At 40.1% G+C, this 23,705-nt stretch overlaps 2 protein-coding genes across 2 annotated transcripts in view; one reads left to right on the top strand and one right to left on the bottom strand.

Annotated features, from left to right (window-relative positions):
• The first annotated feature begins 464 nt into the window (after positions 1-464).
• Positions 465-2,531, top strand: LOC118410189. Its single transcript, XM_035811730.1, has 2 exons — positions 465-684; positions 1,427-2,531. The coding sequence occupies exons 1-2, from the start codon at positions 639-641 to the stop codon at positions 1,846-1,848; spliced, it is 468 nt and encodes a 155-aa protein (XP_035667623.1). The 5' UTR covers positions 465-638; the 3' UTR covers positions 1,849-2,531.
• A 2,306-nt stretch (positions 2,532-4,837) lies between these two features.
• The window catches only part of LOC118409999 (glutamate receptor ionotropic, delta-1-like), a 31,207-nt gene continuing 12,339 nt past the window's right edge, over positions 4,838-23,705 (bottom strand). Inside the window, exons 3-11 of the mRNA XM_035811444.1 lie at positions 20,949-21,070; positions 20,213-20,407; positions 19,579-19,685; positions 18,846-19,069; positions 13,628-13,855; positions 12,966-13,060; positions 12,574-12,731; positions 7,212-7,443; positions 4,838-6,169 (exon numbers count right to left, since the gene is read on the bottom strand). Of these exons, the coding sequence (XP_035667337.1) occupies positions 6,005-6,169; positions 7,212-7,443; positions 12,574-12,731; positions 12,966-13,060; positions 13,628-13,855; positions 18,846-19,069; positions 19,579-19,685; positions 20,213-20,407; positions 20,949-21,070 (1,526 nt within the window). The 3' untranslated portion in view covers positions 4,838-6,004. The remainder of the gene's footprint in view (positions 6,170-7,211; positions 7,444-12,573; positions 12,732-12,965; positions 13,061-13,627; positions 13,856-18,845; positions 19,070-19,578; positions 19,686-20,212; positions 20,408-20,948; positions 21,071-23,705) is intronic.

Here is a 23,705-nt window from a genome sequence, read left to right on the forward strand (position 1 = left end):
TATTCGGTCGATGTACGGATGCTAACCGTCTGGTGAAGTGGGCTTATCAAGGAATAATACTTCCATACAATCTATCCATAAAGCACCAGATTAGCAGAAGGCATCTTAAAAAAAGGCACCAGATCCCTTGAGAGTCTGAATATCGTGAGGACCTTACATCTTCATGCCACTTGACTAACAAAAGGAATCTGAGAGACATCAAAAAGACATTAACGACGTATCAATAATTAACTATAGCACATTGTTTTCCTGATGGAACGGCGCCAGAAAGAAACTGTTTAACGTCATTAGATCATCAGCGATCATAGATCACGTCAACTTGTTGAACGTGAACAAATAGAGTCCTCAATCATCACTGAATAAATAGTTAATGTTCACCTTTCTTAGAATACTCATTCTGTAAGCAAGTTAAAGGTTATCGTCAAGTGCAATATCCTTAGCAACACGCAGCTGATTAATTTTTGATCCTATCTGCGAAGCAAAGGCCACAGACGAATCACAGGCATCTAAGGTCATGATTTGATAAACATCGTACACGCTGAGAAAACTCAAAAGACCGTTTTTGGTTTTTGGCGCTGAGATAACTCAAAGGGAAAAACCACACAGAGGGACGTATCAACATACACAGGACGGCGAAAATGGGTCTCTTCTGGTTTCCTTGCCTCTGGCTGGCCACAATGGCAGGTAGGTAGTCGCTAATGATGATATTTTCTAGATTCATGTCGAATATAGTTTGACACGTGGGTAGTAAGATACCGAAGCATATCTCAATCATATCTACATATTAATTCAGAATTTTGGTTCAATACCTGTTGGACTCTAGATCATGTTTTGTTACAAACGTGTTACAAACGAAAGACAGCTGATGCTGTCTGAAACGTCGGAGAGGTTATAAATCTACAAAGTTGCTTGAGCAACTATTATCTGGTGAATTATTATGTTTCCTCTGGTATGAAAAACATATTGTTTCTGCTTTGTGTTCTTTCTTCTTTTTCTTCCACGCTTTTAGAAAAAAAAGAGCTTTAGGTTGTTATTGAATATACTTACACTAACAGTAGTGTAATTGTAAATATGATCGATGAGAATTTCATCGAACACAATACTATAGAGCTAGCCTAATGATGGTATAGTATGATTACGTTAATGACCTGTTTAATTAAAAAACGAGTAGATGTATTTTTTATTTTTTTCCTTCTCGTGTCTTTGTTTACTTACACAAAATACTAATGGTATAATATTGTGTTCGAGTAGCTTTACAAAAGGCTAAGGGGGGAAATATTCTGCATTTTCGCGAAAATGTTGCCTTCTAGATGCCTATCGTGTCATATAGATACAGAATACTAACAACATTCCCGTTGTTCAATTCACCAACTTGTTAAACAGTTCGGCAAATAAGTTGTTGAAGACCCAATTTCTTTCATTGCAGCCATAATAACTCAATCTGAGAGTGTGACAAATACAACTGCACCAGGGGTGTCATCTACCTCCCCCACCCTGGGGAACCCAACACAGGAGTCCCCAACACAGGAGAATCAGGTTGAAAAACTACCCACTCTGCCTCAACTAACTGAAGAGCAGATCAAACAAATGATCATCGAAAAGAACGATATTTTGGGCGACCCGCCTATCTACATCACCCTGCCCATCCTCCTAGTGCTGGTGGTGTATGTGCCCGTCTTCTCCGTGCTGATTATGTGCGAGATCCGCGTGCAGAGAGCCATGAGGGTCCACCCGTCTGCACAGCAGTGGGGGAAGACTCTGGGCGTGCCGACACCGGACTGGAACGACAGGGCCCAGTGGGGCAGAATGGCTCCCGTCCCGGACTGGAACACCATAGATATCTACTGAGCGGTTCCGCTGGAAAATGACGTCATGACCCGGAGCGCACGCTGATTGGCTAAAGATTGACTGAAGAAATGTTACTAGATCTAGTTACCTTTCCTACTGACTGAAATCCGTATTTGTCTCAGCACTTCGACAGAACGTATCATACATGTAGAAAGTCATGTTTGTGCATATAAGGACGATATCCCGTCTATAGTTGACAGATGCTCTGTCAAAATGTGTTGTGCAACTTTACAACTGACTTGTGCATTAGGTAGGGACAGATATTTTCAGATTATTATTCAAATTAAAGTTAAAGTCCATTGGGAAAAGATATAAAAGCAACATCATACTTTACTGTTATGATCTGCGACTTTAACTAGTAACAAATATTAATGTCTGTAAATATGTACAATAGGCCAACCGCATAAATGTGTCCTAATTGTCTTTTGAATATTAGATGCTGCTACAATTGTTGCGTTTAGTGGATAACATATTAGTATATACTGATTATGGTAACATTTCATGTAATAATGCTATTCATCACATCAGAAACAGATTGCAACAAAGGGTATATCATTGTTAAGCAAAGACTGAACGGACCTAGTCAATCATTAAAGATGGCCTCTTGTAATCGTTGGCTATTCTTTTTTATGTTTGGGCACGATGACTGACCTTATTCATATGAAATATACATCATATTTGTCTTCTAAATCCCCATAACACAATCATTACCTCCATGAAATGTCATGGAGGTTATATTTACCTCTAAATTTTCATGGAGGTATGAGGTCGCCGAACTCTAGTTTACCCTGCGTTTGTGTGTGTGTGTGTGTGTCTGTCTGTCTGTCAACAAGATAACTCAAGAACGGCTGGGCGGATTGGTTTCATACTTGGTGTGTTGGTGGGATGTGATGAAAGCTAGAAATGATTAGATTTTGGGCCCCATAGCGTCTTCCCTTGGTACTGCAGCGCAACTTCCGGTTTTGCTATCTCGTGTTCTGAACAAGTTATGATCACGATTTTGGGGTGTTAGATAGCTGTTGTGCTCAGGAATGAGTGAAAAAAGTTTGGGCCCCCTAGCGGCTAGTTTTGGGATAGCAGGGGCATTTTTGTCAAAAACTTCTGAAGACGATAACTCAAGAAGGGAACAACGGATTTTCACGATTTTTGGTATGTAGGTACCTTAGACAATGTTGTACAAAATAAAATACTAATTATGCATAATAGGAGTACATTTGCATAATTAATGAGAATACTCTATCATAGCAGTTTTTTCAATGTATCTCTTGTCCCGTACGTGATATGGTCGTGACATTTGGATGGTAGATAGCTCTTAGCGTCATGACAAAGTGGGGCAAGTTTCAGCCCCCTAACATCTAATTTGGGAACTGCAGGGGCATTTTTGTCAAGACATTCCAAAGAGGATAAATGCAGAAAGGATTGACGGAATGGCATCATATTAGGCATGCGGGTACCTTGGGCAAAGACGTTCATAATGATATACATGTTATGCAAATGAGGAGTTAATTTGCATAAGTAATGAGGAAATTGTATAATTCCATTGTTTTCAATAACTGGACTTCAATAAATGTAACACATGTTAATTATGATAGGTGGAATATAAGCAGATACCAAATATGGTAATGAGGAACTTATTTGCATAATTTATGTAAAAATTGCAAAACCGCTTTATGATCAATAATGGGAATTTTAAAATTGTGACATGTGTACGTTAGTGAATGCTGAACAACGCCATGCATAAATTATGTTAATGTGTTAGTCAATTGCATGAAATATACAAAAGCTCTAAATTTTCATGGAGGTATGAGGTCGCCGAACTCTAGTTTACCCTGCGTTTGTGTGTGTGTGTGTGTGTGTGTGTCTGCCTGTCTGTCTGTCTGTCTGTCAACAAGATAACTCAAGAACGGCTGGGTGGATTGGTTTCATACTTGGTGTGTTGGTAGGGTGTTACAAAAGCTGGAAGTGGTTAGATTTTGGGCCCCCTAGCGGCTTCCCTTGGAACTGCAGTGCAACTTCCGGTTTTGCTATCTCGTGTTCTGAACAAGGTATGGTCACGATTTTGAGGTGTTAGATAGCTCTTGTGCTCAGGAATAAGTGACATAAGTTTGGGCCCCCTAGCGACTAGGTTTGGGATAGCAGGGGCATTTTTGTCAAAAACTTCTGAAGTGGATAACTCAAGAAGGAAACAACGGATTTTCGTGATTTTTGGTATGTAGGTACCTTAGACAATGTTGTACAGAATTAAGTACTAATTATTCAAAATTAGAGGACATTTGCATAATTAATGAGAATACTATATCCTAGCAGTTTTTTCAATGTATCTCTTGTCCTGGACATGATAAGGTCTTGACATTTGTGTGGTAGATAGCATGCAGTGTCATGCTAAAGTGGGGCAAGTTTCAGCCCCCTAACATTTAATTTCGGAACTGCAGGGGCGTTTTGTCAAGACATTCCAAAGAGGATAACTGCAGAAAGGATTGACGAATCGACATCATTTTAGGCATGCAGGTAGCTTAGGCAAAGATGTTTATAATGAGATACATGTTATGCAAATGAGTACTTAATTTGCATAATTAATGAGGAAATTGTATAATTTCATTGTTTTCAATAACTGGACGTCAATAAATGTAACATATGTTAATTATGTTAGGTGGAATATCATCAGATATCAAACATGGTAATGGGGAACTTATTTGCATAATTTATGTAAGAATTGCAAAACCTCATATTTAAAATATGAGCAATGATTGGAATTTTATTATTGTGACATGTGTACGTTATTCTGATGAACAACACCATGCAATAATTATGTTAATGTTAGTTAATTGCATAAATTTACAAAAGCTCTAAATATTCATGGAGGTATGAGGTCGCCGAACTCTAGTTTGTTATATAAAACACATGAATGTCTTCATATGCTTTCATATGATTGGTGTTCCAAATGGAAAATGTATTATGAAGGCGAGGAAGTCATGACCACAGGCATTAATAATTTGTGATAACTTTATTACAACAAAGCATAAATCTTATGCCAGACTTGTCACTGATTACAACATTGATACCAGTTATACATTATAAACGAAGAAATAGAAGCTTAATGACGTCCTTGCGTCCATATCTACCATCTGTCAAAAAAGGAGTCAAAACCAAAACTGGACTTAAGGTTCATTTGAACTTGGCACATCCTTACAACGATTTTAGTTCCTCGAATAACATACAAGGCAAAAAAAAACTAACTATTTGTTGATTTCGCAATGAAATCACCACTACTTTAAATGATTTTATCGTTGTTCATCTTCGTTACATTTAATTAGATCAGATTATAAAACTACATTGACATGACGTAAGTTTATATACATGATTTACGTACAGGAACTATGTACAAGGTATATGTCCGATTCATATAATCAGAATTGGAAAGGATACATTGGGTTTAATTGTTTTTAAATGCATATCTATGTAGAACATCCAAAACATTTTGAAGCATGTCTTCTCCAAAGTAATGAAATATCTATTAATTCAAGGTAGGCTTCATTGTCATTTGTCCATTATAAGGTAACTATGAGGCTAACTAGATTTAACAGAATTATCATGATTTCATGACCATAGAAAATACTTGAAATAATAATGATTTTCCATATTTACACTTTTATCTCATAATCTATTTTTGATTTGTCTTTCGTAGATGATACGTTATCAATCGCCATCTATTAAAAAATTTATACATGATTTATATTAAACTTGTCGTGGTTGACACAGAAATGGTTTTGCTACAAACAAATCTATGTCGTCATGACAAAAACGTTTTTATGGTTACTGTACTATGAAAGACTGACATATAAATTGAGAAAAGTATCTAGTCGAGGCATCGACTTCAATTTCTGTTGATATAATGTGCATTGCACACCTTTAGATTTAGTAATCCGCTACTTCAAAAAATTGCTATACACTCTTTTCATACATATACCGAGTTCAGCACCTTAGCTTTGAAGTATTCATCTAAATACGTCTACTGATTTTATTTTGCAGTTAATAATGATTACTGCATTTCCTTCAACAATCACAGCAAAGAAAGTACGCGTTTAAAGCTTAATAGAGAAGACGCAATGACTTTTTTTGCTCCTGGCAACGAAACAAATTGTCCCAATGACGTAGTTCACAACGACCTGTCCCCATTTGCAACGATCCCATTGGCAGAAGCGCCCCCTGTCTTCTTGATGAAGATCTGCACCAAGCCGCTGTCGATGGCGCGCAGGAAGTCTTTTTCCAGCAGTCTTTGATGTGAAGACTCTTGCTTGGTCAGGGAAAATTCTGTTTCCGACTGCAAATGAAAAACATACTCATACTTTGAACATTTGAAAGTAAATTTGTCAGGACACCTCAAAGATATCTCATGAATATGCCACGATATTCAACATATAGAGAAATCCTCGTTCTTAAATTTCTATATCGAAATTAGAGCAATACATTGTGATGATAGAGATTGCGATGTAGCAAAATACCCGGCTCCAACCATAGAGATCCCGACTCAGGTCAGGATACTCTTATCGGGATCTCTACCGACAGATATGTCAATCTCTACCCTGGCAAATACATAAAGCAATCTGGCTACAAGCACAGCTTCTACAGACAAACTACACTACTTCACAATTCCATTGAAATTGTGCCTTCTTCAATGCACGCCATGCTAATCTATTCAGCATTTCAACCACATTCGACACAGACACAAACTAAGTCTTGCTTTGGATACCGTGATTTTGGCGTTACCTTACAGAAGCACGAGATAGGCCCACACTCACACCCTGTCTGCATGACCACGCAATACGGGCGGTGGTCATCGGGGGCCCCAGGGGCAGGGAACGGGCCGTGGTCATCCGGGACCCCGGGGGCAGGGGACCAGGATTCACCCATCTGGCAAAACATGCAATGTGCTGGCTTCACGTACAGGCATGCATTTTATATCATTGATAGACCATAGCATGTCACAATTTTAATTTGTTCATGTGTGCGATCTACATAATCAATCTCTTAATCTCTATCACGCAATGTCAAATCACCCTGTTCACGACTAGCTCCAACCATGTTCCGGTGAAGGTTGGGAGGAAATGGTCGGTCATGTGTGACAGGAGCTAAATGTAGTTTATATACGAGTAATTTAAATGCAATTATGGAAATAAAACATAAAGGCCATGTCGAATATGGTCGAAATACTTTACAGAGTATAAGCAAACGTATTGAATTACATCTAAACCAAATTAATAGAGTTAAGCCTGCGAGAAGTGCGAGCGGGGAGGTAAGGCTAATCACAGGAGTATAAAGGAGATGTGTTTGTAGAAAACTAAGAGTAAACTAAGTCTCCATACCATCTGTGTCTTTGGCTTGCAACAGTACGTCCAGGTGACTTCCATCATCAGATAGATAACTGTTAACGCTACTCCAACGGCGACGATGACGAACACTCCGTAGAAGCTGTCCAGCCCCAGACGATCTGCTCCCGCCTGTGTTGTAACCCCTCCATCTAGAGCACAGCCAACTGTCGGCCACCAGACGTTTCGAAATCTATCTATTTTCCCCGCCTCTTTCAGCTTTAAAATACTGAAGATTTAAGAGAAAACAAGAACATCAATGTTATGTTTAATTATTTTCCTCATGCAGTATATGCCGAAACTTTTCTCAATATTACGTGTATCCAAGGAGTTTTTGTAGAGATATAACCTCCCTGGTGTATCAAAACAAGTAAAACCAGAGTTCGCTGAGCTCATACCTCGGTAAAATATTTAGAGTTCCTTGTATGTTTTGTTCATAAATCATGGAACTGAGGCTTCGATTATCATTGTTCATTGATCGATTCCTGGCACTCGTCAACGGTCAACGTCGCAATTAGCACAGAATGGATTCATATATATGGTACATAACAGTCAGATATATGGTACATAACAGCAGTCAGATATATGGTACATAACTGCCAGATATATGGTACATAACAGTCAGATATATGGCACATAACAGTCAGATATATGGTACATAACAGCAGTCAGATATATGGTACATAGCAGTCAGATATATGGTACATAACTGTCAGATACATGGTACATAGCTGCCAGATATATGGTACATAACAGTCAGATATATGGTACATAACAGTCAGATATATGGTACATAACAGCAGTCAGATATATGGTATATAACAGTCAGATATATGGTACATAACAGCAGTCAGATATATGGTACATAGCAGTCAGATATATGGTACATAAGTAAGTAAGTAAAGGCACTCGTCGGTCTCGCAGGACCATGAGTAGTACTACATATAATTTCTACACAATGTACTTATTGTTTGTTTTTGCGTATACGTTTTGACCTTTTGTGTTCTGATGCAAGTCTCTGCTTTTCTTCCCCCCGTTTTAGTCCCTCCTTGACTCCCTGTTTCCAACCAGTTCTGTTTGCTGCAAGTGTCTCCCAACTGTCAATGTTCATGTCGAGGGCTTTCAAGTCCCGTTTGATAACATCCTTAAAGCGTAGGTGGGGACGACCACGGGTTCTTGTCCCAGTAGCCAGTTCACTGTACAATAAGTCCTTTGGGATCCTCCCATCTGGCATACGGCACACATGACCAAGCCAGCGAAGTCTTCGCTGCGTCAGCAGCGTGAACATACTAGGAATATTAGCACGTGTAAGTACATCTACATTGGTGACATAATCACTCCACTTGATATGAAGAATTCTACGCAAGCAACGCATGTGAAATGTGTTAAGTTTCCTTTCCTGACTTGTGTATAGGGACCATGTTTCGCTGCCATAAAGCAGAACACTGAGCACACACGCCCTATAAACAGCAATCTTTGTGTGTATTGTAAGTTTCTGATTTCCCCAGACTCTCTTTTGTAGTCTGGCAAAAGTAGTTGCTGCTCGTCCTATTTTACAATTTATTTCAGCTTCCAGGGAAAGGTTGTCTGTCACGGTGGACCCTAGGTAAGTAAACTTGGGAACCACTTCCAACTCATAATTGTTGATGGTGACTGCTGGGGGGTGGTCGACTCCCTGGCCCATCACTTGTGTTTTCTTTATACTTATGGTCAAGCTGAAGTCCTGACAGGCAGCAGAGAATTTGTCCAACAGTGTTTGTAGCTTGTTCACAGAGTGAGCTGCCAGTGCAGCATCATCTGCAAATAGAAGGTCTCTGATAAGTACTTCACGGACTTTGGTTTTGGCTTTAAGTCTGGCCAAGTTGAAAAGTTTCCCATCTGACCTGGTGTGGAGATACACTCCTTCAGTTGAAGAGCCGAAAGCATGTTTCAGCATTACTGCAAAGAAAATTCCGAACAGGGTTGGGGCCAATACGCAGCCCTGCTTTACCCCACTGCGAATGTCGAAAGCTTCAGAGGACGATCCATCAAACTGGACAACTCCTTTCATACCTGTGTGAAAGGACTGGATCATCCTGAGAAGTTTCGGAGGGCATCCGATCTTGACAAGTATTTTGAATAGGCCATCTCTGCTGACGAGATCAAAAGCTTTTGTTAGATCTATAAAAGCAATATAAAGAGGTTGTCTCTGTTCTCTGCATTTTTCTTGTAACTGTCGTAGGGAGAATATCATATCAATGGTGGAACGCTCTGACCTGAAGCCACATTGGGACTCCGGATACACTCTGTCAGCAAGTCGCTGCAGCCGACCTAGGACCACCCGTGCAAAGATTTTCCCCACAATACTGAGTAAGGAAATTCCGCGATAATTATTACAATCGCTTCTATCTCCTTTATTTTTGTATAATGTGACAATGTTTGAGTCTTTCATGTCCTGTGGTATCTCTCCCTCCTCCCAGCATTTACACAGTATATCATGCAGTTCAGGCAGCAGTACACCTTTAGCACTCTTGATGACCTCAGGAGGTATTCCGTCCATACCAGGTGCTTTACCTGAGCGCAGGCTGTCGATGGCTTTGCTCATCTCCTCCAATGTTGGTACTGCATCCAGTTCCCACAAAACGGACAGAGTCTCGATGCTGTCCAGTGCTGTCTCATTTATGGCATTTTCTCTTGCATACAGCTCTGAATAATGTTCTAGCCACCGTTCCATCTGCTTCCCTCTGTCAGTAATTGTTTCACCGGACAGAGACTTAAGAGGTGCGGAGCTATTTTGGGTTGGTCCAATGGCTTTCTTTATCCCCTCGTACATACCGCGGATGTTGCCTGTTTCCGCTGAAGACTGAATGCTTTTGCAAAGATCAAGCCAGAATTTGTTTGCACACTGTCGAGCCATGCGCTGGACTTTGCTCCTGGCAGTTCTCAGGGCCTGCAAGGTTAGCTGACTGGGTGCGCGCTTATGCTCTAGAAGTGCTGTACGCTTTTCTTCAATGACCACATTTAGTTCACTTGCGTACTCCTCAAACCAATCTTGGGTCTTTCCCTGCTTTCTTCCAAAGACACCTAACGCTGTACGGTGGAGTGTGTCTCTGAGGTAACTCCACCTCTGCTCAGCATTTTCACTTGAAGGTTTGTTGAGGAGAGCGGCTTCTAGGGCCTCAGCAAATTCCTCTACTTTCTCTGGAATCTGGGTTTTCCTGGCATCTATACGGATTTTACCAGGTGGTTTGGAGCGGTGGATCTTTTTCGGTGTAAGTCTGATTGTACTGCAAACCAGGGAGTGGTCAGTGTCACAATCAGCACTGTGATAAGAGCGGGTGAGTAAGACATCGCTTAAGTGACAGCGTCTCACAATAACCAGGTCTAGTTGGTGCCAATGCTTGGAGCGGGGGTGGCGCCAGGACACCTTGTGCTGTGGTTTTGTGTTGAAAAAGGAGTTTGTAATGCACAGATCATTGATAGTGCAGAACTCAAGTAGACGTTGCCCATTGTCATTTACATTGCCAACACCAAATTTACCAAGGCAATTCGGCCAGGAGTCATAATCAGCGCCCACGCGGGCATTGAAGTCGCCCAGTAATAGGAGCTTTTCCTGCTTGGGTATACCTTGAATGGTAGTCTGGAGTTGGCAGTAGAACTCATCCTTGGTTTCTTCTTGTGAACACAGTGTTGGAGCATACACACTCACAAGGTTCAAGGGCCCATTTTCTGTGAGAAGCCGGAGTGTGAGAATTCGCTCTGTACCCTTCTCTCTCGGTTCAATTGAGTCTAGTAGAGAGTTCTTGATGGCAAAACCTACACCATGCTGTCTGGTTTCCTGTGAGGCTTTCCCCTGCCAGATGAATGTGTAGTCACTTTCTCGCAAGGTCCCTGAGTCTGCCAGACGGGTTTCTTGTAGAGTGGCAATGTCTACATTAAGTCTCAGGAGTTCATTGTTAATCACAGCTGTTTTTCTAGTGTCACTAATTTCCTGGAGATCATCAGACAGTCCTGTAGTCATTGTTCGCACATTCCAACAACCAATTCTGAGAGTTTGTTTCTTTCCTTTGGTCTTGGGTACAATGGGTACAGTTCGTCTTTCAGGCTCGTAGAGCCCTAAGCCCAGCGCACCCTTCAAGGCAGACGGACTGTGGCGGGGCAACACCCTACTGGCTGGGGGCTGCCCAGCTTAAGGCGGGCGGTAGCTGCCCAATGAGACACGATGATCTCTCCCACCGACGGAAGCAGCCCCTGGCACCCTACTCTACGCCAATCGAGTGGAAGGTTTATAACCGGTATCTGCTGCTCCCCGTGTTGTGATGCCGCTACAGTACGTATGGCATGGAGTGGCCTCTCCAGGATACATTGTACATAGTCAATTTCAATATTACATACATACACATACAATAAGTACAAGGACGTAGAGGGTAGTACTAGCCTGGGAATAGAAGAGATATTTAGGAGACAGGCTGTTTCCCACGCAGCAAGTCCCCCCTCTCCACTCCACTGGTGTGGTCCAACGGAACGGCAAGCCGATACAGTTGGGCACCAGTGAAGTCGCAGGACTGTGGCGGGCGGGGTCCTCCTCACCCCGTACAGTGCTGGACTGTCCACTGCCCACGCACACACCCATGGTCAGGGAAACCCACCCAGCAGGACAAACTGAGGGCATTGGTGGGGCAGCACTAGCACAGTCTGTATGCCTGACTTCACTTATTGTTGAAGCTGGGTTCGTGCTATGTGCCAGAGAAATGTGCATGTTGTACTGCCTGTTGCTCCCTCCCATTGGAACACCGGGCTATCAAAACATGCTAAAATATGTACCAAAGGGAGGCCATTCAGCAGTTTGGCCCACACACAGCAAATTACCTTTGCCCCTCTGGCAGGGACATTGTATGTCCTGAAAAGAGCGGGGTTTCCCTTTAGGGACCGAATAGAGGGGGTTGCCTTTAGGGTGTGTGTGGCTCTATTCACAAAGGGAGGCCATGTAGGAAGATGGCCCGCACACAAAAATTACCTACCTGATATGGTACATAGCAGTCAGATATATGGTACATAACTGTCAGATATATGGTACATAACAGTCAGATATACGGTACATAACAGTCAGATATACGGTACATAACAGTCAGATATATGGTACATAACAGTCAGATATATGGTACATAACAGTCAGATAAATGGTACATAGCAGTCAGATATATGGTACATAACTGTCATAATTGCCTTCATAAATGACTTATTCTATCAAGTCTGAACTCCACTCTCTGTTGCATATATGGCAAATGATACGCGCCAACATTACTTTTCATCTCAAATTTAACCATACCATCTCTTTGCACATCATATCACTATTGATGAGTGACTATAAATATCTCACCCTAATGAAAGCATATGTGACAGCCTGTTGCCATGCTGGGTTGCTAGCCCATATCCAAGATGGCGGAAAGACTTGCCGACCATCATCATTTCACAGCTCTCATCTGTCATGGTGAGGTACTCCAACATCGGTGTGTCATACATAAAGACAAACTCACCCTGTAAACGGAGAGAAAAAAAACATATATTGTCATGAGTCCATATGTCTGAAAAAAGACCATACCAAAAATGCTACACGAGTATGCATGGCTGTCGTTAGAGCGCTAACGCAACGCCTCAACATACAAATCAACAACATGACTTTGATTTAAAACAACTGATCTATAGGCAACTTTGGTTCTTTGATCCGTACCGAATAAGCAACACGTTAAAATTTTGTCACATTCTGCTCACCTTCTTTACTTCCTTTATCCCTTCCAGGACGTTGGGTACCATTGTTTCCTCTGCGTTCATGTAGTTCCACATCAGCTCATAGACTGTACCTGTGGCTGAATACACAACAAAACAACTCTTACATTTATAATCAAATCATTTTCATGTAAGATTTCTGCTTGTAAGATCTATAAATATTGCGATCGATATGTCCATTGAATATTATACACAGAATGTGTAAAAAAGTCATGTACAGTAAAGTATTCAAGAAATAAGAGATCTTATGACTCCATTGAATATTTTGAGTTTTGTGATTGTATTGTATAATTTGGTTTATCTATTAATCTCTAGCTGAGTCTGGCTGTATCCCCATAAGGCAACAGACAGCTCTTATAAGGCAACAGACAGAAAATTGAACACAGGAAATAGATAATCTAAGACCTTTGACCTAAATTGCTGTCTGTGTCGCCAAACAGCCTACATGCGAAGAACCGTATTTTTTACTTGAAACATAACCTCAATTCCTCTATGCCTTTACACCATTTTTACCTTCACTTCCTGTTACCCTAATGTATTTAGATTACTACAAAACTATTATAAGCAATCACATAAACACAACGAAAACAAAAGCTCTGTACACGGAAGGAAAAAAAAAAACGTGCACGAAAAAGCCAGTAACCTACCTTGTTGATCATGGAAGAAGGCGAACGTGCTTCCGCCCTTCGGGATGCCGTATTTGATTTTTGTTTGCTTGACCAGGTCATCCACGGATCTGATCGGCTGCTCCAGTCTCTTGACCGTGAGGAAGGCCGTGAGGTTGGCGGTGTACGTTGATATGGCGATGAGACCAAACAACCACCAGGCACCCGCTAGGATTCGGTTTGGAGTCGACCTCGGCTGAGGCTCAACACCTGCAGAGTATAGTTGTATATTGCTCAATGAATGCAGTGGAAAGTAAAATAGATTTTATCAGTGTACTCACTATGAAGCCGAAAGAAACAGATTATTTCAAACTGTTGTCACAATTTAACCGAGCTTTTACCATTTAGGTGATCGCCCAAAGCCTATATTTCTACTAAAAGCACACAATCCAATCACCATACAGCACGTCGATCTAACAAGTCACTAACCACTGCCTTCAACTTAGTAGTCAAAGCCGACAATAGTACATTGTATCATATAGTTGATTAGACACGTTATGTATCACCTATTCTCTACTCTTAGTCTTTGAGACTGTTCACGCAATTAGCCTTCCGGCATAATTTTGAAAATAGATACATTCAATTAAACATAATGTATTCAAGTGATAGTGTGAAATTGTCAACATCCCTGGTGTTCCATGAAAATACATTTGAACGGCTGTAACTTTGAGTCGTTTTGCATGGATTAATATTAACGTTCCACTTGATTTTCCTATATTCATTAATGCCTCATGTGATTAACGCTTACAGACAGTGATTGATGATTTACGCACGAGAGATTGATTTCTTTTTCATTTGAGGCTCGCTATAACCACGTGCTCCTTGTTTGAGGTGAGGATGGATTAGCCTGTGTTATTTCTGGCTGCCAGAAGCTACATGTAATTGGCCATTGGTCCGCACGGTCGGACAGTTGCTATGAGATATGGTATGAGTTTAAGTATTGGTGGGATTCGGAATCCAGCGGCCAGAAACGCTCTGTGCAACAACGTCAACGTTAAAGTCTGGAAGGTGTCATTCGCTAAATTTTGCACTCAAAAGTCAAGCCCATAGAATTCGTGGGACATATTCATATATGTCCGCTCAATATGCAACACGCGTATGTAACTGAAGGTCACTGGAGGGATCTTGTCAAGGTCGGCTTACATGCGGAAATTATACTTGGAAATGCAAACGAAGTACCTTAAAGCACTCGCGGCACTATTCTGGTCCTTCAGTGAGACACTCGAGATTGGAGGTATTAGCTTTGCGATCTTTACTACGTACGTGTAGCAGCTTCCTGTACCATTGACCTATCATGTATCATATCCAGTAATGACAGTATGTACGCTCATCGTGTTTGTTCAAGCAGATATCAAACAGGTTCTTTTACTTATCACCTTCTATACTAGCTTTAGAAGTAAAATGTGTCACAGTATGGAAGATTTGGAATAAATGTTTTGCTCTGCGTGTATGTGTCATTCAAGTATAGACCCTAAGATTTTAAGAGCGAATGTCTGTAAGGGTCAAACAATGCTGGCACCGGTCAAAAAATAGATATGGCTCATTTTTTGGACAGTGATAGTACTTGGTACACAACCCCTCAAAATAGTTTTCTTAATTCTCAGAACCCCTCGTTGCCATGGCAACAGGCCAAAGAAGTTTGGGGGCCATTTTGCCGGATTTGGGCATGTCAAAAACATGAAAATTGGCCAACTTAAGGGCACTATCACTGAACAATGCTTTAACTAAACAACAAAGGCAGAATATGCTGATCAGAGCAATGCCTAAACTTGTATGAAATAGCAGTAAAGTTAATCTCCTGTAAATTCTAAGGCCCTGGGCAGCCTGAATACAATACACTGTTTTCAGGTTGTAAAGAATCTGAAATTTTGCCCAACTTCAAAGCACTGAAAGTCCATAAGTATAAAGTATTTTCGCTTGCAATTTACTACAAATAATAACCTACTATAGGGCTATTAGATGAATGCTAGCAAAGTTTGGGTTCTTGTTTTGTTGCTATGCAATCGTCCGTCGAAGTGGGTCAAATTTCATGATTTTGATAATATGTCATTTTATGCTCTCTTTAAACAATCATAAGTCCCATACCAAAGTTGCTCTGCAATTAAAATTCACATGGATTATAAACCAATGTATTGTCTATCAAATGCATGTTTGTAAAGTTCGGGTTCTTGTTTCGTTGCTACGTAATTGTCCTTTAAAGTGGGTCATTTTTTATGATTTTGATAAAATACATTATTTTGCATCATCTTCCAACAATCATAACTCACAAGCCAAAATTGTTCTGTAACTAGAATTTACCTGAAATGTAAACCAAGATATTGTTTCTCAAGGTCATGCTTGTAAAGTTTGGGTTCTTGTTTTGTTGCTAAGCAATTGTCCGTTAAAGTGGGTCAATTTTCATGGTTTTGATGATATATCATTTTGTGCTCTCTTTGAACTGTCATAAGTTGCAGAGTAAATTTGTTCTGAAATTGAAATTAACAAGGAATACAAACGATTGTATTGTCTATCAAATGCTTGTTTGGACAGTTCGAGTTCGGGTATTCTAACAGTGAATGTACATGTCCCTGAAAGTAGGTCGTATTCCACTGACTTTTCCACAAATCATGTTCTTGACAACAGTGATACACAGTCTTTGTTTTTATAGAACCGATGTAGCAATGTGCTATCACCATGGAAAAAAAAAACATTTGTAGGGATTATATTCTACACAAAGTCATATTTATGTTTAATGTCAGATTAATCCACTCTGAACTTTCAAACATTCTGCTAGTTTTAAAGCTAAGCATGACGTATGACTACAGTCTTGAACATGTTTGCATCCCCACAATATGGCGACTTATTTCTACATTGGAACAAATATCTTAAATCTCTGTGCATCTTTCTTTCACAGTAATGTGAAAAACATGTGCATTTTCAACTTCTACTAACACACTCATTTTCAGCAAGGACATGAACTTCGGTATTCTTGAATTTTTGCCACAAATATGGACTTCCAAAGGCAATCAATTATTGGTGATCGCAAATCAGATTTAGGAATGTTAGTTCGTACAATTTCAAATTCCTTGCCAAATCGCAAGTTTATATGTGTCTCCCAAAAAGGAAGACGTAGATAAACGTCATTCGTTGCTTCATTTTGATTTTTACTGTTGATAGATTCGAACAAAGTTAGGTCAAGATGCTGACCTTCATCATCCTCTGCCGTATTTTGACGTTAGCCTGTCAAGCTAATTTCCACACAGACAGACTAGCAGACAAACATCAATCGCCGCCAGGAGTTGGCATTTCAGGCAAATAAGAAGAGCAACCTACTAGGTTCGTTCTTGCCCTTGCTTAAAACGAGTATGGTCCATTGAATAGCAGAAACTGAAAAACGCATGTTTTCACATAAATGCTACCGTGAAAGGAAAGATGCACAGAGATTTATGATATTCGTTCCAAATACGTATATACATTGTATAAGCTAAGTCTTCAAGAGTCATATTGTGGGGATGCAAACATGTTCAAGACTGTAGTCATACATCATGCTTAGCAGTAAAACTAGCAGAATGTTTGAAAGTTCAGAGTGGATTAATCTGACATTAAACATAAATATGACTTTGTGTAGAATATAATCCCTACAAATGTTTTTTTTTCCATGGTGATAGCACATTGCTACATCGGTTCTATAAAAACAAAGACTGTGACATGTGTATCACTGTTGTCAAGAACGTGATTTGTGGAAAAGTCAGTGGAATACGACCTACTTTCAGGAACATGTACATTCACTGTTAGAATACCCGAACTCGAACTGTCCAAACAAGCATTTGATAGACAATATATTCGTTTGTATTCCTTGTTAATTTCAATTTCAGAACAAATTTACTCTGCAACTTATGACAGTTCAAAGAGAGCACAAAATGATATATCATCAAAATCATGAAAATTGACCCACTTTAACGGACAATTGCTTAGCAACAAAACAAGAACCCAAACTTTACAAGCATGACCTTGAGAAACAATATCTTGGTTTACATTTCAGGTAAATTCTAGTTACAGAACAATTTTGGCTTGTGAGTTATGATTGTTGGAAGATGATGCAAAATAATGTATTTTATCAAAATCATAAAAAATGACCCACTTTAAAGGACAATTACGTAGCAACGAAACAAGAACCCGAACTTTACAAACATGCATTTGATAGACAATACATTGGTTTATAATCCATGTGAATTTTAATTGCAGAGCAACTTTGGTATGGGACTTATGATTGTTTAAAGAGAGCATAAAATGACATATTATCAAAATCATGAAATTTGACCCACTTCGACGGACGATTGCATAGCAACAAAACAAGAACCCAAACTTTGCTAGCATTCATCTAATAGCCCTATAGTAGGTTATTATTTGTAGTAAATTGCAAGCGAAAATACTTTATACTTATGGACTTTCAGTGCTTTGAAGTTGGGCAAAATTTCAGATTCTTTACAACCTGAAAACAGTGTATTGTATTCAGGCTGCCCAGGGCCTTAGAATTTACAGGAGATTAACTTTACTGCTATTTCATACAAGTTTAGGCATTGCTCTGATCAGCATATTCTGCCTTTGTTGTTTAGTTAATGCATTGTTCAGTGATAGTGCCCTTAAGTTGGCCAATTTTCATGTTTTTGACATGCTCAAATCCGGCAAAATGGCCCCCAAACTTCTTTGGCCTGTTGCCATGGCAACGAGGGGTTCTGAGAAGAAAGAAAGCTATTTTGAGGGGTTGTGTACCAAGTACTATCACTGTGCAAAAAATTAGCCAAATCTATTTTTTGACCGGTGCCAGCATTGTTTGACCCTTACAGACATTCGCTCTTAATAGCTCTCAAATTTAGAATTGCTAACCCCTGCTACCTTCTATCACACTCTATAAAGACCTGTACATCCAGCATCTGTTTGTAACACTAGATATAAAACTTGGCCTAACCTTTGACCTCATAATGGCGACCTACTGGAACGAGACGGACTACGACTTTGATTGTTGTAATGCTGTTGCTATTGTCATCGTTATTATTTATTGTTTTCATTTATTGTGAGTAAATTGTTTGTTGCCCAGAGCTTCACTGTAAAGCAGTGATCACACCACTGAGTTAGGCTACCTACCGGTTGAATATGACAGTAAAAGTGCTTGGCTACATAACCTACTAACCATGACTACATAAGGTGCTTGTTCACTAACCTTTTCTCAGAAGTGACGCGTATGAGAACCAGGCACTGTTTCTCAGGTCAAAATCGGCGTCGTTTTCGTGCCGTGAGTGGTCCACGAGATTCAGCTTAACTCTCACGAGACTCGTGAGACTCAGCAGAACCGCGACCACGAAAATGGAGGCCATGACGCCGATCCAGACAGTCATCTCGAACGGGAGGAAGAACGCAAACAGCTCTCTTTTGCCTTCCTTCGGCCTAAAGGAAAAGTGATATAAAGACATGATTACATGGTCTCCTACTTGCGTTTTACCGGTATAGACCAACACTGCTACATCGTGTAGTCGTGGCTGTTTGCAGATTTCATTGAATACAGGCAAGCTGAGTGGACATTATAAATGGGAATGTCAATTCCAACACAAGGCTCTGATTTTCCCCTTGGTACGTTAACCATTAACAGTGCAAAAACATTGCAGAAAGTTTGAGATGAATCTATCTCCGATCATACTGTTGAGCCTGTTTATGGATCTAACATTATCAATACACATGCATTCATGCAAATTATAATATTTCTATCTATTGCAGAATAATATATAGTATATAATATAAAAAGATATAGTATGCGGGCCATATATAGACACATAATTATCAGAATGATGACATCAACGAGCATGCTTTTGAGAGAGAGGTAAATACCAACCATTAGTTTACATCAGGATGTACTTAACTTTGTCACATTTCATAAATACATTATTTATGTTTCTTACTTTTTCATGATTAGACCAGTCCCATAGTCCATGTACCGGGCAGTGAAGTCGATAACCTTCTCCCGTTTGGAACTGATTGTCATTGCAGCTAGGGCAATGTCGGCGCGCTATCACGGGAGGAGAAAAACATCTTCAGGATATACATTGTTACTGTCTGTAAAAACTCATTTATTATAAACAAAAGAACATATACATTTCGGCAATGATTAAGAGATGAGCAAAGTTCATATCATAAGCTTTGATCTAAAAAAGAACTCCCAGTAATGTATTCTCCGGTAATGTACGTAGTACTAAGAAAGATTGACCTGTGTGTTGTTTACGTAACTAGTTGATATTATACGCTTTGATCTAAAACAAACTCCCAGAAAGACATGTACATTTCTACGGAAATCGCAAAATATATCTATTATTCCAAACGTAAGAATAATCATTACCCACTGTCTGCAAAGAACAAGTTATCTCTCCAGTAATGTACGTACAATGTAGAAGAAAGGTTCAACTGTTGACGTTTTTACTTTATTGTGCCCGTGTTTTTTTTTTTTTTTTAACTAGACTTAAGGAATGATGCAAAACATAAATAAGAATATTTTCCCAAAAGTTGCCGAACAAAAATTCCATGATAGTCATCTCTCACCCCTGAGATGAGCTCCCCCACCATGCCAGACCACGTCCCGTCATCTTTCTCCGCCCCGTACTGGCCGTCAGGCGGCTCGTACAGCTCGTACGTGAAGCCTAGATGATCCGCTATGGCGTTGATAAGGTCCACACAGAACCCCACGTACCGGTAACCCCCGGACTCATTCTTCTCCACCATTGTGAAAGGCGAGTCCTGTGGGACATTAAACATTTCACTTACTAGACTATAGTGCGAACTTTACTTGTTCTACATTGACAATGTGTACATGTATCTGTAAAGGTATGGACGCAATCATTACGACAGTAGATGGAAATACTACGGTATACACGCCTTACAAATCAAAGCTTAGTCAGCAGTGCCATTTTATATTTGTAAATATAAAACGCACTAAATGGTGACGCTTTGTTACATAACACCGGAAACTCGCTTCTCTTCTTTTGCCGTTAGGATCTAAGATTGTTCAGTGAGCATCCTTTACAACTGCAGTAACGTTATATACTACCAATTGAAATCATTTAGCTAGTCACAGTGCCATTCCTCCGCAATTTCTTCTACATTGGCATTCCTTGAAACGACTAACAATTCTCGCATACCTTAGCTAAAATTGACATCCGGCGTGTTTATTACCGTGAGTTAACAATATCGTTACTGAAGACTACGATGATGTTACCAGAAAATATTTTTGTTTGCAATTGTGCGAAAACGAATCTACGAATAAAGTAAGTTGACATACCAGTACAGTTACAACACGGAAGTGCCTCTTCCCACCCAAGTCGTCAATCCACGGCGTACTTGATCCGAACTTAGATGACGTGGCGCCTGGCATTGGCGATGTGGCCTGAAGCGTTGTAGTGGCTTGCGACACAAACGAAATATACATCAGTACTATGTTGTTAATGCCAAACATAGTGATCGTCGCGAGTTTACAGATAATGGGAGATGTAAGAGATCAAGGTTCCAGAATTGATATCTAAAGAGAAGTTTCTTTATCGTTAAACACAGCTCCTATGAACTCCCGTGCCGTGTATGTGAGCTCTGCGATACAACCAGCACTTTAAACGCCGTTATGACGCGTGTTGCACAAACTGTCCGGTAGTAATTAACGTACTCTAATCAGCGGAAATCAGCCAGAAGTGTCAAATCTGCGCACATTACATGATCGACGTACTGGGTGATTGACCTATTTGACTTCCATGCAAGGTCGAATGGCATGGATGTGATATAAATTGATTGCATTTTGCATTTATGATGAGAATTTGAAAAGGTGGCCGCGTTGAATAGTTTTCTTCAATATCGATGTTGTTCGTAAATGTGAACATCACAAGTTTCCCTGCGTCCTAGGTTCATGTGTGTGCGACCTACCCCATGCAATTGTTTCTCAGTTGGCAAAATACATGCAAGCATGACTTATTGCAATAAACGGTTTGCAACAGGGACTTGCATATTGACCTGTAAACTAAAGTTAAATCAGTTTCATTCTTACTTTCTGATTGTTGGGAGAAGAAAGTTTTAGTTGTTTATTCGTATGAAAGTTTATGACAGTAATTATAAGTTCAACGGCGACATACAGCTAGAGAACGCGTACGGTAACTCCCTGCATCACAGTTTTCTGTCTGAACGTCTTTTAGTTCCGCCTACACCCAAAACCCACTCTTCAGAACTAATACTGATACACGATAAGCTATTTATTACACATCAGAATCGAATCCATCCCTCTCTAATCTGTTGCATCTGATTGCTTAGCTATCTTCTCCGATCAATCAGAGCCTCCTCCGCGCCGTTAATCAGTCATCATATAAAAAGGATCGTGTTACCATCAATCACTGGTGACCACCGCTGGGTCAGGCCGTCCTCATCAACCACGGTGAGGCTGGGGAGGGTAACCTGACCCAACGGTGGTGGGGATGGGAGCATCCATTACAATATCCAATACACATCCCATATCATCAATAGCTGATAGTGAGTAACAAGCATATAGATCTGTCATGTTACCTAATGACAGTACAGCAACTGGTACAATTTGATCAGTATTTTTTTCTTGATTGTCAAAAGAAATGTGTAGTCCATGAGCCACAGAGATCGTGTTGTGCACGTCTGCGAGTCTGAATGGTAGAGGATTAATATGTCGGTTTTGAGACTCAGGCGGATTGTGATTTTTGTTCGTTCGGCGAAAATTTGCGCCTGAATATTGGTACCGTCAACTACTGTACTTCCTCTGTAGTTCACATGGCCTTCTCAGAGAGCCTTATGAAAGAGGCCGTCAAAATAGAACCAACCAGCAATTTCAGCTCATTTTTGCATACTCTGTAGAATGTAGTATGAACTGAACCATGTTCGATGTTTTACCTCTCTTTTGCACTCTTCTAGAGTCGTGTCCTGCATAGAGCATAATTAAAATTCCACTTGGTGCGCCATTTAATCGGCAAAATCTTCTCACGTGCAAATCAACACAAACTAGTTTAAGTCACGAAGCTTTGATACAGTTATGGCAATGAAACACAGAAACAGATCCTCTTGCGTTTAAATGACTTTGATTGGATTTAGAATAAATCCTATTTGGTAAGACTAGCTGTAAATAGAGCGAGGTAAGACAATTAGTACAATTTGAGCGAGTGTGAAAATATAATGCGAGAATCACGCACGACTGCTCATGCCTATAACCATCCCCGTGCTGATCTGATATCACAAATGACATGGTACTGTCGCACGGAATGAAACTCCACCTACATCCTTGTCAAGTTGTGTGGCAATAGGTGAAGATCTGTGTCATCAAATCACTTTACATCTCCGTGAAAAAAAGTAATACAGGCAATTACACAATAATTACATCATTTCGTCTTATCATTAATGTGACATTGCGATCTAGAGTGATTCATGATAAAATATCTGAAATTTATTCCGAATGCGGCGCGCACAACGCTGTGAGGAAACATTGCCATTCTGATGAGCCGTAACCATGTAGGCGCCGTGCTAGGTTTAAGCTGACTGTAAAACGTATTATAATTGATGAAGACTAATGTGATAGCACCGAGTGCATCAGTGTGACTTGTCATGCTCTATAATACGTACTTAATCTGCTACGAAAGGTGTCATAAATTTTCCGTTATTGGAGTGACAGCAGATGCAACGATATGCAAAATTGCACACTTTTATTTGCAAAGTCCAAACATAAAGCTTGTTCTACTGTTGATTAACTGCTTATGAGAAGTTTCTAAGACCGGTAGAGAGATGCATCATTTTTGTACACTCGTCTGTTCCTATTTACACTTCAGCTGATTGCGTCGTATCTTCCAATATATGCTTATTAAAGATATACATCATTTACATATACATCGTTCTCAAATGTAGCTAATAATATCAAAATAAACAAACTTTAATTAGCAAAATATCTATTTATTGCCATGCACCGTAGTCGAGTGAGAATATGTTATTTGATAATGATTCTGTGACCGAAGATTAATATGTGCCTACTTAATAAAAGAGATTAGGG

This window comes from Branchiostoma floridae, chromosome 2, assembly GCF_000003815.2.
Source record: "Branchiostoma floridae strain S238N-H82 chromosome 2, Bfl_VNyyK, whole genome shotgun sequence".
NCBI lineage: Eukaryota > Metazoa > Chordata > Leptocardii > Amphioxiformes > Branchiostomatidae > Branchiostoma > Branchiostoma floridae.